This window comes from Acanthochromis polyacanthus, chromosome 1, assembly GCF_021347895.1.
Source record: "Acanthochromis polyacanthus isolate Apoly-LR-REF ecotype Palm Island chromosome 1, KAUST_Apoly_ChrSc, whole genome shotgun sequence".
Lineage (NCBI taxonomy): Eukaryota > Metazoa > Chordata > Actinopteri > Pomacentridae > Acanthochromis > Acanthochromis polyacanthus.
This window is the reverse complement of record NC_067113.1, coordinates 44330442-44348603: the sequence shown is the minus strand read 5'-3', so window position 1 is coordinate 44348603 and position 18162 is coordinate 44330442. Positions and strand designations below refer to the sequence as shown.

Genomic DNA, 18162 nt, shown 5'->3' with positions numbered 1-18162 from the left:
GGGCTGGATTTGTTTGAGTTATTGCTCTCATTCAGGAGCTAAACTTCGCTCAGATTGAACTTTTTTTTTTTTTCCTTTTTTACACGAAAGAATGGATCTTTTCCTCTATTCAGAATACCAAGTCTTGTGCAGACACACACCCACACAAGGTCACACACCTACAGAATATATATATATAACCTGTAAACTGCAGACACTGGAGTCAACACAAAGTGAAATTGCATTGTCTTTGTCTGAATTTCTCACTCGCTGACTAACACACACACACATGCACATGAACTCCTTGAGCTCGCTGAAGTGCTTTGGCGTTATAAATCCACCCAGGACTTCATTAGAAAGGCCAGATGACAGATAAGAAGACTAATAGACACAAAATGCTTTCTGGCTGATGGACGGCCTGGCTGACTGTGTGAGAGGAAGAACGATTTGGAGAGAGACTGCAGCAACGCAAAGGACAACACACAACACATGACTGGATACTTTGACAGATGACAAATTAACAGATGTGTTTAATTTGATTTAACAATCCAGCTGGGTTTGAAGACATGCAGGAAGATGCTGTGATGATGGCAGCAGGTGGAAGTTTTCATGATCAAATGGTTTGAATGTGTGCCGGTACAAAAACACAACATCTCTGTGCAACAAGAGATGTCTCGGTCCAACAGGTGACTTCCATGATCCATGTGTGGTTAGACGTACAGTGTTTGGAAGCATTGAAGCTCATAAAGTGACTGGCACAGTGACGACCTTGGTGAAATAATGTGTAGAAAAATGAGCATGCAGCATGAAGAGCACAAAGGAAGACAAGCGAAACCAAGTGCAGTTAAACACTAACAAATGTGGATCCAAGCAGTATTTTTTTTGCAATGACAAGAAAATGTATCCATCCATGCACATATCACAAATCGTGACTTTCTAATTTTGAGCTTGTTTGGCGTCAAACCAACCAGAAACGACACCAAGATAAGAATAATGTCATTCAGCAGGAAATACATTTGTGGAAAACCAGTGGAGAACAGGCCGGGTGTCTTGGTAAATGGCCAGTATGTGGTAGAATTTGGATAACATTAACCAGAGTAATTTTACTTCCCAGTTCCGTAAAGTTTGCCATCATATATCAGGATACAACACAACTAGTAATAGCTGTTTAATACTTGATTATTGGTATTTACCATGACAGAAGGTGATGCACATGTATCACTTGGTTTTCAGTCATATCAGGCTTGTATTGCATAAAGTGACATTTTATTTTAAAGGGCTACATGAGAAAGAGAGCTGATGAGTTTAGAAATATGACTTACCGTGCACAGTTTGCATTTTCGCTAGGAGGAGTCTGACACATCTGTGACCGTTGCCAGTATCAGAAGCTGCTGCTGATGGTGGAATTGAAGCAACTGTGTGAATTAAAGAAACCAAACCAGCCATGAATTTCACACATCATGACTTAGACATCCAATCCAGAACTTCATCATGTCTCCATGAACACAATCCCCCCATGAAAAATGAACACTGCACATGACCGTGTTTCACATCCGTGATGTAGCAGCGAAGTCCCATTTCTTCCCCTGCACAAAACTGGCCAAGCTAAGAAAGCTAGCTTTTTGTTAGGGAGAGTGGTCTTACTCTGCCAGCCTATTCTGCAGATCATTAAACACACTCTGCTCGTTTATATGTCTTTAAAGCAATTACAGTGATCTTGGGCAGGGCTAAACGAAGGGCACGATTTCTGTCTTCCCTCAAAATAATGATGATTGGAATTGTTTTAGTGAAAAAAGATTGCGTGCAGGGAGATGTGTTCTGTCATTAAAATAGATAATCAACCTAAGAAAATAAAAAATAGCACAGCTGCCTCACCGCACAATCCAAATTCTCTGCAAAACTTGAATCTTTCAGTGTGGTGGGTTGTTGTTTGAGATTGTTCTTGCTGTTTCTTGTCGCAAAGAGACCAGAAACTGTAATACACATGAAGAGGACAAAGAAGACTGAAATGAGTGGCTAATGGCAGGTTTCTACCACATCCAGTGAGTCAGACTAAGGAGAAGTGTAGACTGGATGTCCTAACATGCCGCACAACCTGCACAAAACAATTATCTATTGTGATGAAAAACCAAAAAACTTTGAAACTCACAATCACTAGAACTCACCATTATTGCACAGAACACCCCTTTTTGTGATTTTAAAACAATTAATTACAGAAAAAACACACCCTCATCCATATTTCTGCCTTTATATCACAAAAAAACTTCTAAACAATCATTTCCAAGAATTTTTAAATACAAATTTAGTGGAACATTCACCCTGCAAGCTGCTCTTTATGCAGAATCTTACACTTTTGCTATTACTGTGTCACTTATGCCGTTAATAAAATAGAGGCTCATGACCAGGCCTGTGTTTATTTCAGCAGTGCATAATTCATGGGGTTTCTTACAAAACAAGGTGCGTATTTGGCTGTGTGTGTATGCAAAGACTAAAGTGAATCCATGAATAAATAATGAGGGAAAAATACTCAATAAACAGTGGAAAAAGCAGCACACAACAATAACAGTTTGCAAGTTTCCCCTTATGGATATATTTGCGGCATTAAGTCATGAACAGCGAGTAACCCAATAACGGAGCTCAAATTCGGTGTGAATGCGCTTCTGTTTGTGTGTCAGTGATCCAATCAAGTCCACTTTCTCAGTCCCTGATGAGTTTTTTTCCTCCTAACTAGTTTTTGTTGGACTGGTACTTCTGCGGCTGTTTTAAAACAGTAATGCTCCATTTTATTCAGCACCATCGGCAACAGATAAACCTCGGGGGAATTGGTGTAATGACGGACTTTATTACAAACACTAGCACACATAGCTACAAACTGGAACGCACACTCACGCATAGCAGGCATAAGGAAAGCTCAGATTCACTGTACTACCAGCGTGACAAAAACACAAACAAAATACACACACATGGAAGAGCATGCACACACACACACACACACACACACACACACACACACACACACACACACACACACACACACACACACACACACACACACACACACACACACACAGAGAAGGCAATACAGATGGCCTATTTGTGCCAGATCTGATTATGGTCTGATTGCTGGCTTCCAGACTAGCTGGTGTTAGTTTTGTGCCTGGCAGCAGTCAGGAAAACGATCAGAGGATCCGCTTGTGCTAATTGCTCTCCAAGATGCCCTGAAGACGCGCTTTCTGCAGGTACAGAGAAAACCGAGCGTTAAAAGGACTGTTAACACACAGTAATGTCAGCTCCAGCAGATGGCCACCAATCTTTACGCTGCATTATACCCTGAGAGAAGATTGGAAGTTTTGCTTTACCGTTTAAACACGCAAATAATTCCCGGTGCCATCTTTCCCTCTCAGGTGGAGGCCATGCGTTGGAGGACGGGGGACCCTTCTCTCCCAGCGTCCGTATGCAGCATCCCATGCCGTGCAGGCGAAAGGAAGAAAGTGGTGAAAGGTGTGCCGTGCTGCTGGCACTGCGAACGCTGTGAGGGATACCACTATCAGGTAGATCTCTGAGGAAGACATCTTAAAGGGGAACTTCGTTTTTTTCAACCTGGGGTCTGTTTTCATATGTCATTTCATACATGTGAGTGATGAAGAAATGAATTTTCGACATAGCTCCAGTATTTAGCCAGAACGAAAACCTCCACATTACCTGGCGATCGCTCTTTGTTGTGGTCTGTATCCAAATCTCATGACGCTAGAAAGCAAATCTCGTTCCAAAATCGCGAGAGCTTGCGCCAAAACACCACGCCAAAACACCAGTTTTGGGGCGAGCTCTTGCGCGATTTTGGAACGAGATTTGCTTTCTAGCGTCATGAGATTTGGATACAGACCACAACAAAGAGCGATCGCCAGGTAATGTGGAGGTTTTCGTTCACTTCTCATCTCTAGTATGTTGTGGGACACTCATTGAGACTATCCGAGCCGGTCAGTGTGGGGAAGAAAGCACGTTAGGGCAGACTTTGATGCGGGGGGGCCAGCTGCCCCATACTTTTCGCTAGCTGAGCTGCTAGCTGAGCTGCTAAGCTGCCTGCCTGGTTAAATACTGGAGCTATGTCGAAAATTCATTTCTCCATCACTCACATGTATGAAATGACAAATGAAAACAGACCCCAGGTTGAAAAAAACGGAAGTTCCCCTTTAAGCATCAAGACTCACACAGCAAATGACATGAAACTAAACCTATGTTGAATCCATAGTATTCAGTGCATTATTATGCTGTGAAGCTTTGCATGCATAAATACAACCAAGCAACAGGACTTAGCTAAATAGAAGAGAATTGACTTTTATTTTGTTTTGGCTTCTTCATCCTAACTTGATACTGGAGACTTTCTACAAATCATGAACAGCTGAAACTGCTTTTCAAAGTATACAGAAGAAAAAAGAAACTGCCAGGGTGACGATCAAAGGCAGCAGGATTTTGTTGAGAGGGAAAAAAAAGTTGTTTTTTTTCGCATCAATGCTTTATCACTGTAGCTTCCAATTTCTGTTCAGCTGGTTTCTGCAGAGTCACACACAAAAGGGAATCCCCTGACTTTATATGACCTTCATTGTTTGTGTTTTAAAAGCTGGGAAAGCCTCCAAAAGCCAACCAGTCCACTCCTGTCAAAACAAAAAGCACTAAAAATGCAGATTTTGACCGAAACATCTAACCTTCGTTGAACTCCCTGCACCTGTTCCACAAATAAAATCTCATTTGTCAAAAGGCTTTACCAATGAATCTGCTGTGAGACCTGTTTGTAGTAGCAGAGACTGCAAACATGGTTGCATCTGCTTTCGCACAGCTGTTGTCTGCTTGCTCTTGCGCCACAGCAGAGTTCTAATCTGTTTTGTTTTTGTTTTTTGTTTCAATTCATTTCAGGCAATCACAAAAAAAAATCTGAGGCACTTAGGTGGCCCATTTTACATTTATATATGCAGGAAGGACCCCACAGATGCTATTAAAGCAAATAGAATGGCGTAATTTGAGGTGAGGGAAGGGGTCTGATCGCACATTATAAAGATACATCCCCCATGTTAATTATATCATAGTCGGGGACAATTTGGCAGCCCATCATCCTTCATGTTAAATTAGAAAAATCCATGAGTGAGCAAGTGGATGTGCAGAGAGTTTCCTCACTCAGGAAGCAATAAAGGACCAAGCAAATATCCGTCATTACAGCAGCTGTTTATGCTTGTCAGAGTGAGCAGTCGATAGTCATTTTACAGATACATGCATTTGCTGTAAAATGCACACAACTGTAGGTTTGAGATTGTAGCACAGTGCAAAGTAGGATTGCAAAAACAAATGTCCGACTAGAGCAAAAATATTGTTCTCCTTAATCAGTACCTTCACAGAGGTAGTCAACAGAGATTATCTTCAACCTCCTGCTAGGTGCTAAGTTGTTGATTTTTTTTTTGTTTGTTTGTTTTTTTCAACTGAAAGAGTGGAAGATTAAAATGTAGTTGCATCTATGTGAGAGCTTTACATAGATTCAGTTGTTCTTTGATTGTAGTAACTGTGGACCAAAAGAGACTCCGGTTGGTCTACTCACATTTGTCTTTACCGGTCCAGGCCCGATGCTAGATTTGACTTGACTTGTTTTTCTTTTAGTGTTCAATTTTCCAGCTATGAAAAGGATGGCTAATAATTAGTAATCCTTAAAGGGTTCAGGCCAAAAGCACTAATTAAAACATTGACAGCTCCTATTGGTTAAAAATGAGTTTCAACAGCTCTCTATGACCAGTGCAGTTCGAGTTCATAGTTCAGAGACTTAAATGGATTTTATGACAAAGAAGGAATTGGCTCCATATAAGGCCAAAAGGTTTTCCATCTAACATTCATATAACCTCTTATTATTTTAAAAATATCCTCAACTGGACTTCTCTTTTTATTCTTGGAGTTCTAGGAATAGGGCATCATCCGAAAGTCTCATTACTGACTCAGAAACAACCCAAGCCCTACATGCCTTGAGGTGTGAATGAAACGGCAAAGTGGCAGATGACTTTAGGTAATAATGGTGGTGAAACTGACTTGAGTAGGGATCTCAAGACTATCTGATAAGTACCTGAGTGGTGCCATAGACCTCCTCCTCTGTTTAGAGCTGGCTATGCCATGGTCTAGCAGAGAATGAGGTTTTCAGTGCCACTTATCAGGTATTTGTAGCACAGTCTTGAGATCCCTCCTTTGACAGCTTCACCACCATTCACACCTTGAGTACAGAGTATAAGAGTATGTACCTCAGACTCCCTAAAAATCTGTTAGAACCGAAGAAACCTCTTGGATAAGAGGGAAACATTTCAAGAACAAGCAGAAAAGCCTAGTTGTCTTCTACTAAAGCTCTGAGGATTATCGTGACCTGGATGACAGAGAATCTACACAGACATATTTCTAATGTCTGCTCTGATTAATCAGCATAGCAATGTCCCATTTATGCCTTTCTTTTAAGCATTCATTCCTCATTATCCAAACTCTCTCTCCCTCTAGGCTTCAGAGTTCACCTGTGAGCTGTGTCCATATGAGATGCGACCCGATTCCAACCGGACCGGTTGTGTTCCCATCCCCATCATCAAACTGGAGTGGCACTCCCCCTGGGCCATCTTCCCCGTCTTCATCTCCATGCTGGGCATCATCGCCACCTCTTTCGTGATCGTCACGTTTGTCCGGTACAACGACACGCCCATCGTACGGGCGTCTGGACGGGAAATGAGCTACGTACTGCTAACGGGAATCTTCCTGTGCTACGCCATCACCTTCCTGATGATCGCAACACCGGATGTGGGCGTTTGTTCGTTCAGACGGATTTTCTTAGGCCTGGGGATGTGTTTCAGCTATGCTGCTCTGCTCACCAAGACCAACAGGATACATCGCATCTTTGAACAAGGGAAGAAGTCTGTAACAGCACCCAGGTACAACACCGGGTGCTATCATTATTCGTACACGTTTGGCTTTGTGCGCATGTATGTTCAGTCTATGTGGATTTTGATGGGTGTAGTGACACTTAATGTTGCTATTAGCGTGCATAGTGTAGCTACACAAACATTTAACCTCCACTTCCTCCTTATTAAGCTGCTTGCAATCATTATCCATCATTTATTTTTCATACATTATTCATTGGAGTCATGAACTCACACTCACCTATTGCACTGTTTGCTCTCAGTGTGAGTGACTCTGGGAGAGAGAATCAACTAAGAGGCTAAAATGTTAATGCAGGATTTACTCGGGCTCCGGTTCATGTTGGTGCTACCCAGATGGTCAGCTGTATTTTCATTCAGCACTATCCAGCGAAACATTTTTCACAGAAATGATACTGTAGCTGTTCCAGGGTGTGTTGTGCCTCCAGGTAGTCGGACATTTAGCATCCTTTGAACCTGGGACCTTGGAGAAACAGGTTGTTTCTTCACAAGGATGTGAATAAAATTACAGCGTTTGTTTTTGGATATTATTATGTGTCCCCAGTTTTATTTTCTTTTTCTTCTTTTTTATCTCTCTGGCATTCTAGATAATCATCATATTTCCTCTTTTCTGTGCTATTGTACTACAACTGCTTCTCCCTGCCTCTAACTTTCTTTCTTACTTCAGAAATCCTTATTGCCTTTTTTCTTGATCTCCTCTTCCTCTTTGTGTGGGTTTGTTGGAGTGTGTGGCTGCATTTATAAGAGCTGATATGCTTCTGCTGTTGAGTGGGAGACTTTATCAACTTTTTAGATACCATGAAAAGCTTCTTTGTTTACAGTTGCATGGACTAAGATTTTTGACTGTTTTTGAAAGTGTTTTATAGACCTTATTAGCCAAAGAAAATTATATTACACATTAAGATGCTCTAATGTAATAGCAATACTCACAGCATTAGTTGCTTCATTTTTTATTTTTTTTTTACTTTTCTATACCACTTCTTTATATCAATTCAATAATCCTCTCCTTCGCAGGTTCATCTCTCCTGCCTCTCAGCTCGTCATCACCTTCTCCCTGATCTCCGTTCAGCTGTTGGGTGTCTTTGTCTGGTTCGCCGTGGACCCTCCCCACACCGTCGTGGACTACGGCGAGCAGCGGACCCAGGACCCCATGTCGGCGCGTGGAGTCCTCAAATGCGACATCTCGGACCTGTCCCTTATCTGCTCCCTGGGTTACTCCATCCTGCTGATGGTGACGTGCACGGTTTACGCCATCAAGACACGAGGAGTGCCTGAAACCTTCAACGAAGCCAAGCCCATCGGATTTACCATGTACACCACCTGCATCATCTGGCTGGCGTTCATACCCATCTTCTTTGGCACGTCGCAGTCGGCAGAAAGGGTGAGCATGTGGGGAAGGTTTCTTGTGAAGCTTGCCTTAACTGCATGCCAGACCTGTTTTCTTTGGAAAATATGGTCTACAAAGAGTGTTGGGATACACACTGCCCGTCCAAAAAAATAATAATTAAAAAATGGCACACTAAAATGTTGGACTACCTTTAGTTTTAGTATGGCACACATTACCTGTGGCATTGTTTTGATAAGCTTCTGCAATGTCACAGCATTTATTTCTGTCCAGAGTTGCACTAAATTTCCACCAAGATCTTATATTGACCGCTGCACAAAGTCTTCTCCATAACATTCCAAAGATTCACTGTGGGGCTGAGGTCTGGACTCTGTGGAGGACAATCCATGTGTGAAAATGAAGTCTCATGCTCCCTGATCCACTCATTCTCAAAGTGAGCCCCATGAATCCTGGCATCATCATCTTGGAACATGTCATCAAGGACGAACAACTCCATTAATTAATTACCTATTTGCTTAGTTACATCCAAGTGGCGACCTTTTTTTTTTTTTTTTTTTGGCCAGGCAGTGTATTATATGAAGAGTTCATTTGCCAAAACAGGTAACTTGGTTTTATAAATTTTCAGGAAACTCATTTTTATTGCTTACTTTAGATAATAATAATAATAATAACACTAATAATTTATTTATTTTGTATTTTGTCATGTTTTTTTCTACTGAGTCAAATCTTCAGTTTGATTGATATTATACCAGTAAACAATAAAATATAAGGTTTTCTGACAATTTATCAAAACGGAATTATTTGTTTTTGCAAAATGAACTCTTCATATGTCTGTACATCAGCTCCATCATGTCCAAGGATTTCTGCAAAGAGGAAGAGGCCATAGTGTGTGTGTGTGTGTGTGTGTCTGCTTGTTTGTCTGTTGGCTTACCTGCTGTTTGACCTGTTTGGGATTTAAAGCAGTTTCCTTGGGACACCACAGTCTACAGGGAAGATAACAACAGGCTGAGTCAGTGTAGGTGGTTTGGTTTGGTTTGTTGGTTGTGTGTGTATTTGTGCGTCCATAGTCAGTTTCAGTGGATTTCGAGGATTTTCGGAAATGCGCTATGTTTTTGGGGGATGTCTTTAATAACATAAGAATTCCCTAGCAGATGGGAAGTGATTGTGCAGTTGATGAGTCATTTGCATGTATTGGTGTAGCAACATCACTCCCTCCCTGCAAACTCTCTTGGAGATCAGAACTGCGTTTCCTGCTGCTGAGGGACAAATGTGTTTTACAATTGTAGCTGCAGTGTTTCCTCAAAGATATTTTTCAGCAGCAGGGGGGAATGAATTATGTTGTACCTGAGCAGTAGAGGCATGAATATCAATAGGGTAATTAAAAATAATGGAAAAAAAGGATAGATTAAAGCAAAATTATGGGTATTTGTTAACACGAGTATGCATAGAAATGCTCTGAACTGCCTGATGTGGTGTAAAGCTGAATACTCGGCATGATCAGTGTGGTAGAGCCATTGGGGCAACTTTGTTTTGTCTACTCATTTAGGGCCCTTTCTTTTCTCTTTTCCCATGCTCTCCCCTTCTTTTGCCCTTTTTCTTGCTTCACTAGTCTCCACTACTGTCTACTTAGTTAGATAATTGTCTCATATCATAGATGTTTGATCAAGTAACCAAGAAGAACATTAACATATCCTAGGGTTAAAACCAGAACCTTGTAGTTAGATATGGTCTTAGTCTACATTAGACATCCTTATTTTTTTGTTGAAATAGTTTAGCAAAATTGTCTGAACATTGAGCTCTTACAAAGATTGTTGATATTTTTTTAAAAGGGCACATTTTTTCATTTTAGTGTTTTTAGTAGACAGTAGTGAAGATAAACGAGGAATATGGAGTCTAAACTGAACCTGAAGTCACTGCCCAGATAGCAAACTATGGGTGAATCAATGTTGAATCTATGTTGAGACCTAACGTAGAAATTATACAGAAAGCGCAAGGTTGATAAAATGTTGAGTCAACGTTTGCTTTTCAACCGTAAATCACACTTTACCCAGATAGCAAAAGATGTTAAATCAATGTTGAATTAGGGTTAAGAAGGTTGAATTTTGGTTACGGTTGAAGACTGATGGTTGGATCAACGTTGATTCAACAACATTTTGTCAACATTGAAGTTTGTGTTTAAAAGATGCCATTGAATCTACACTGTATTTTGGTTTAATTAAAATGTTTGACAGGTCAATGTTTAATTAATGTTGAATCTATGTTTGCAAACATGTAATCTATGTAAGCAAACATTGACTCAACATTTTATCAACCTTGCACTTCCTGTATAATTTCTACGTTAGGTCTCAACATAGATTCAACATTGATTCACCCATAGTTTGCTATCTGGGTGCTTTATTTAATTTGCACTCACCTGGTATGAACCTTAAACACTCAGCTATTGGGTCGCCCATATCTCACTGAAGTTAGTTGCTATATTTCACTGAGATTGTCGATGTTGCTAGCTAAATCTACCTTTTACTCTTACTTTTTTGCTCTTCCTCTTGTCTTTGCTACATGTCTTCTCTTTCTTTATCCAATCTTTCAAATTAATAACCCTCTGCGGAGTCGTGTAATTGAAACTTCATGACATTTCATAGAATTCTGCAGCAGCGGCAGCAGTAATGTATGTAGCGGAAACACTGATCCATTCTATTGCCTCAGAGTCTTAAGATCTCCTGACAATCCCTCATGAGTACAAGAGGATTTTCTGTCTGGCTGATTGACTGGATCGATGCCATGATCCCGGCTTTTAGAGGGTTGTACAGTAGAACTGATCCCGCCTACCTGCAGTTAATTTCTGATGGTTGTTTGATGTGAATGAAAAGTAATCACAAGAGTTGTGTGTGCATTTGCGCAGCCTTACATCCAAGGTGTATCCAATAATTGATATGTTTTCATTGTGGGTCATCAGAATATTGCATTTTTTGCATGTTTTACTTTGTCTATCTTTTCCGTACAGTTATCTACTATGTTTTACACACCAATATGCACATATAGACATGTAACATTTCCAATTTCAAATCTTCAGAATCACAAAACACTGAATGGTTTGGTTTCATAAGTGATAAATCCCTCAAGTAAATCTAAATTCAATCTAAATTCACCTGACAGTTTTAGATGCTCATTTCTTACAGCCACACTGAGGCCATAGCTTGTGGTGATGGGTTAAAAAGAGCTCTCACTTGATCTTTACAGGCTTTAAGCCAATATATATATATATATATATATATATATATATATATATATATATATATATATATATATGTATGTATATGTACATATATATATATATGTATATATATGTTGGTAACCGCTGCACTGAAATGGTGAACAGGCATGTTAGAGATTGAGTGATAGTGTACAACCTCTGAGGTGTCCTTTCACCTTATCAGTTCAGGAGGTGTGGACACAAACACCAGCGCTAATCCGATCCATAAAAACACACACATAGCGAGCCGTCATGTTTACTGGAGCTAAAGCAGCTTATTGATTCCATTTCTTGATAGTGTGACTATTCTGGCTTTAACAGTAAAACACTTCATTCGCTCATTGAGATTCATGGTGAGCCTTCGATTGCAGATGCCACAGTTTGTATATTGCGATGCTATACACGTACTCCTTTGTATGAAGTGAATGCGCACATAACTGTAGACAGATAAGGAGTAAACGAATACATTGGCACAGTTGGCTGGTGTCAGATGTGATATGCACATACACTTTATAGATTTATGGCACGTTATGAACCTGAAATAGTTTCTGAAACATGCATAAAATGTCTTATTCAAGCTGATGTATTGCTAAAAGCAGAATCTTATAAGTCATGCGCATGTTTTTGTGTGTTTTTGACAAGACATCAGTGTAGGACCTTGAGATAGCCATCAACACGAGCTCCAGTGTCATTATTCCATCCCGCTGTGTCATTCTCCTCTACATACAATCCCTACACCATATCTTCACACTTTCCCTGCCTCTAACTCAATAAAAATGAGTCGACTCTTATAATCTCTCCCTATTTTGGAGTGTCTGTCAGGCAATTTTCATTCCTCCCTTTTCCCAGTGTCTGAGCCCATTTCCCTTTCAAGGCGGGTGCCAGCCTCTGTCGCATGGCAAAAAGCTGACATCAAAGTGATCCCGTCTAATCACACATCAGGGAAATCATACTCCTGCTGGATGTTTCATAGCTTCTCCCATGCTCACTTTCATTTCCTTTTTCTGCAAGAAGCTGGCGAGTTTTGGAGTTGTTATTGATGCAGGAAGTTTTAAGGGAGACAGTGAGTTTTGTATCCCTGCAATGGCCTGTTTTATTTCTCCACAATCACACGATACAATCTGACGGCTGTTAAAGTTATAACTAGAAGGGAGAATGTTGCTTGCTCGCTTTTCTCAGGCAGAAACTTCATCCAGTCAGTGTTTTATTTTTGTTATTTTTTTTCAGACAGGTCATGTTATGACTACTGTTGGAGTGATATTGGTTTTTAAGGGCTAAGGCTGAACATTGGTGGTCGGGATAGTCGATAACTGATATTTGGAGCCATTAAATATTTAATGTAGTGTTTTAGCAGCATGTAATAGCAGCAAGCCTGTCATTCATAACTAAGCTTCTTCATTAATAAGGGTGACTGTAACTGAATATGTACAATAGAAATAGGAGTGATTAAATTGGGATACTCTCCTCTGTTTACAGGATTGATTGACGCTTTTATTTCCCACTAAAGTCCATATCTTAAAGCATTATTGATTATTGTTCTCAAGACTGTTTCAGCCATTCTGTGGCTACCTTCTAACTTAGCCACTAGCTGTTAACATAGCCTTAGCTACTGTGAGAGCAGCTAATTTCCTGTTTTGTGGTGACGGCTTGCATTTCTTGTTCAGTGTTAGACTGAGAGACATTTCTTGGACCATAGAGTGACTACAGACAGAGAGAGGAGGCTACATGAGATCTGAAGTAGAACATTTAATTTATCAGTCAAAAATGAAAACAATGCCAAATATCAGCCTATCATCCAGCCTGATAATCAATCTATCCTTAGTTATGACTGCTGTAAGCCGGGAATGACAGAGTAAACTCCTTTGGTAGTGCCACCTAATAACTATATTGTTTTGTGACCTTTTAAATGGTGCTGATGTGTCATAACACCACCACAGTGTATTTATGCAAACTAGTGGCTGCAGAGGTTATCTGTGTGTGTGTCTCATGACTTCACAAGGTTAAACCTGTGTGTGCATGCATGCGTGTCTACATGTTATCCGACATGTGCGAACGTCCTGTCGTACCGAATGAGCGTCCACGCCATGTTTGCACCGCTAATTAGAATGTCCAGCAGCCATCCACGTGTATTTATGTTCATTGGATGCGTTGTATTTAATTGGAATATCAGCCGGTGCACATTTGTGTGTGTCTGCATGTTGTTTGTAATTGGAATATCCTCCGGAGTGTGTGGCAGCTGGCTGGCTAACAGAGAGAGCAGAAGAGAGGGAGGAGTGAGAGGAGTAAACAGGTAATGATGTGACTTGCTGATGGGGCTTTAATGAGGAGAGCTCCACCAAGGGCAGAGGTTTGCTTTCTGAGAGAGCAGAGGGGGGGCAAGGCTACACTGAAGTTAGTTAGAGGTTAGATGACAGCATGACTCACATTATGATTAGCTTTGTCATCCATCATACGCTCTCTAATCATTCTTCAGTATTTGTAGTAGCTTCATGTGAGAATTAAAAACAGCTGAATGCCTTTGCATACAATTACTCGGCTATGTTGCTGCTGAAAATCAGTTCTTGAGCATCCGTAGAGCGTTGTTTTGGTCTTCTACCTTCTCTGAAATGCTGACATGTATGAAATGTGCAGCGACTTGAAAAACATCCCAGCAGTTTCTTCTTTCTTAATGGCACTGAATGTGGTGTCGGGGATGCCATGACGCTAGTAATTAGGTACCACATTTCTGGTGTCATAAACTGGTACCAATACCGCTGATATCCACCTATTCTTTTAACTAAGCAGTAAAATGAACGTCAGCAACGTTATGTCTCAGTTTATAATTTACTCATTACTACTTACAGATCACAGTGCGTCTATAAAGGAACAAAACAGTTCAATCACAGGTATCTGGAACTGAATGATATTGTATTTTACTTCATCATCAAAACGACAATAGTCATACAAAAAAAAAACGAACAAAACTAAATTTTACAAAAATGAGACACAAAATGACAAAAACGAGGGACAAAAAAGGGACAAACGACATGAAACAAAACAAAAACGAGACAAAAAATTGCATAAATGACACAAATGAGACCAAAAATGACAAAAGCAAGAAACAAAATGACAAAAAAACATAGAGAAATAACACAAGCGAGGCAACCCCCCCCCACAAAACAACACAAACAATACACAAAACACATAAAGCAAAACACAACATGACAAAAATAAGTCAAAAAGCACAAGTAAGACAAAAACGAAACACAAAACAACAAAAACATGAGACAAACGACAAATTAAGCACTAAAATGAATGCATTTCAACATCAACTCTGTCAAAGAAAGAAAAAAAGGTATTTTATTTGAAACAGTATTGTGTTCACAAATAAAACCTTTATCATGGTAGCGTTAGCATTTCTACTGCAGTGCCCATGCAGCTGCCTGATACATGAAAAATATCTATCCAAATGATGAATAGACAAGCTGTAATAAATGTTTTGAAAAAAATCACCATTCTAAAAATCAGTCAGATGTAGCCTTCAGGTACTGAAAGCAAACAATACTGTGTTATAAAACTCACTCATCCAGTTCCTTTGTGAGCGCTTTCATGTGAGTTTTTTTGTCAGGTTTGGCTGTGTGTTGGTTTACTTCGTGACTGTCCTTCCTGCTTGACATCCTCATGCTGATGTTGAGAAAAGGTCATTTGGAAATCCACAAAAGCTGCTGCACACAGTGTGCTAACACAGGCATGCTCAGTGGTAATGTTGGTGCCATACTAGCATTATTAGCTAGCTTAAATTATGAGCTATTGCTCTGTTTGCCTAAACAAGCTAACATTAGCCTTTGTTGTAGAAAAACTGCTATAGCTCTTCAAAAAATCAGACACACTTTGCTGGGTCATTGGTCAATGTACTCGATTGCAATGAGGATAGAAAAATACAAAACTCTTTCCCACTGGCTCCTATAATAAGTTTCTAGAAAATGTAAGAAATGCTGAGTCCATCTTTACAAAGACAAAAAGCCTATGACAGAATAAAAGCCATCCTCCGAAAGGAGCTGGAGCTTTCTTGTCCAGATCATAAATCCTAATATCACATTCCTTATGTTCACCAAGCAGCCTTTACAGACTGAAACTCCATTCCTCAAAAGAGCTTCAAGTCTCTAGTTCCACCCCAGCAGTCTGTAACCCAAAACACACATATTGTTTCACTGAAAAATGAGTAAATACAGAAGCAATTGACCGTGAATAGATCATTAACAGATGATTAATTTATGAATAAATGATAACCCAGGAGCTTACAGTTGATTCTGCTTTCAGGGACTGCTGTGTGTGGAACGTTGCTGCAGCAGATGGAGCTGTCACAGTTCACAAACGGCAACCGTAACATTCCAGTGAACATTGTGAAGAGGTGTTGTTGAAATAAGGTCATAACTCAAACTCTTCCTCATTGAATTCTGCCTGCAGATCCAGATGTCTGTCTTTGAAATGCTTGAAAAGTTTGAGGTGTCTTCCCAGTTTGTTCCAAATGTGACCCATAGCTGCAGTATGACTGGTACCGTGAAAAAATAGGTGTGGTCATGTTTGTAGAATTTTGGTGTCAACGGTTTCTCTGAAGTAGTTATAAGGCCTCTGTTGAAACAGCGACTTGCACACTATGTGAGGAAATGTTCAGTGGCTGCTGTATGATTATAGGCTCTATTCAGTCTGACTTCACCAGGTTTGCTTCAGTGCTTCTTTTCAGAGCAGCTGTGGCAGAACGCGCCTCTTTGGGCACATTTTAAACGTATGCCTCGGCAAAAGAATCTTTCCAGGCTTTTCAATAGCAAATAGAATTTGCTCATTTGTCATGGAGATATCTCGGTGGGCACTGGTTGTCTTCGGTCGGCGGGTAAAACAGGTTTTTCATGAATTGGCGCTTTCACCTCTGCTACTCTTGCTCTCATGTCAAAATGCCCTTGACCCAGACACAGAAACCCAAATCCTTCCCAGATTTATGCCAGCGCCTTGTTTGATGCGATTTTGTGTGTCTGGACAGATAAAATCTAGACAAATCATAAATCAAAAAAATTTATCATGTACAAGATGGCCTCGTGCACTGACTGTAAATAGCCTTGTTGTTATTTTTATGTTCGTCCTGTGACTTCTTTACCCTTTCCTGCCAGTGTTGTGAGCACTTTCAGTCATTCATTTAAGTATAACTTGAAGATACTAAACAAGGAGTTTCAAACTCATTTTAGTTCAGGGGCCACAAAACAACAAAAACGAGAAACAAAATGACAAAAACAAGAGACAAAATACTACAAAAATGAGATCCAAAATGACAAAAGAACAATGAACCATCTGCTATTTTACTTCATGATACATGAAGGTTTACTCTCTCAGTACTGTGTATTTATGATCAGAATTGCTGATTGTAGTTCATTTACTGATGGGATTCTGCCACACCCTGCTTTTCTTACCTCATCCATTCATTCCCTAATGTATATTTCCCTCTCATGCACCTACATTTGTATCTCATATGCTCCTACAGCCATATTTCTTCTTTGTTCCCCTCCCTGTCTGAAGCCGTGGCCTTTCATTTCTCCCCATTACTCACCCCCTGTCCCTCACTACTTCTCTGAATATTCAACGTGGCTCTGAGTCACTGTGGGCAGAGACAGAGAAGAAGAAGAAAAAAGGCAAAAACACAAAGAGAGAGAGTGAGAGATAACAATTGAAAGGTACAATGAGAGGTGGGAACACACAGGGAGACAGTGAGACGCAGAATAAGAATGCGAGAGATGAATCATGAAAGAAAAGGGAGAGAGGGATCCTCAACCATCACCAACCGGGGAAGTATTGTTTTGAAATAGGTTGCGCTACCATGCAGAGGATGCCGGCTCCAAACAGCTTCTGCCGCACCCTGCAGAAATGTGAAAGATTGCGTGTGTGCTGTGTGGCTGTGGATGTGTGCCTCTCTCGGCTTGTTGGAAAGCCCTAACCACGGGGTACATCCTCTCTCCAGCTATCTCGGCCTGTGTGAGCCTCATCATTTCTCTGCCTGATGCTATGGACAGAAGGCCATCTTTCTGTTCTGTGGTTTCTCTTGCCTGTGTTGCCTTCTTTGTGTCTCCCCTGTGAGCCGCCTCTCCTGTCCTCCTGATATCTTAAATATGGTCAACTTGTTATCTTCCTGCCTCCAACAGAGAGCGAAGCATCCATTCTGCTTCTGCTCGCAAACCCATAGGCTGTGTGTGTCTTTTTTCACAGCAGGCGTGTTTTTCATGTTTGTTTTTAAGTCCTTATGTGCACACCAGCGGCTTGCATAGCGACATATTTGAGCAAGATCTTTCTTTATTAATTAGGCTGAGAGTGCATGGGCAGGAAAAGCTGTTCTTCTGCTTCCAGAAGACATTTAATGCTAATATCTGACATTTTATTTGGATTCTGAGAATGTTTGGACATGACAAATGTAGTCTACATTTGTAGCTGTAGAGAGAAATTATAGCTGTCAAGTCAGTTTGAAGCAATGTGGCAGGAAAAAAAAAGAAAATGTGAAAAATACATGTTTCCTTTGAGTGCTTTGGAGTGAATACATTCAGGTCAGAAGTGTAATCAAATAGTGACACAACAGAAAAACGTTATGACAGACAGAAACAAAGCTAGTTGTTTGCCAGCTGGTA

The 18162-nt window shown here is 40.4% G+C and overlaps 1 protein-coding gene across 4 annotated transcripts in view; it reads left to right on the top strand.

Annotated features, from left to right (window-relative positions):
* Positions 1–18162, top strand: part of grm8a (glutamate receptor, metabotropic 8a) — a 329262-nt gene that overhangs the window by 285747 nt on the left and 25353 nt on the right. For all 4 annotated transcript variants that reach the window (XM_051944844.1, XM_051944828.1, XM_051944847.1 and 1 more), the window contains 3 exons: positions 3384–3530; positions 6496–6917; positions 7938–8304. In XM_051944844.1, the coding sequence (XP_051800804.1) occupies positions 3384–3530; positions 6496–6917; positions 7938–8304 (936 nt within the window). The remainder of the gene's footprint in view (positions 1–3383; positions 3531–6495; positions 6918–7937; positions 8305–18162) is intronic.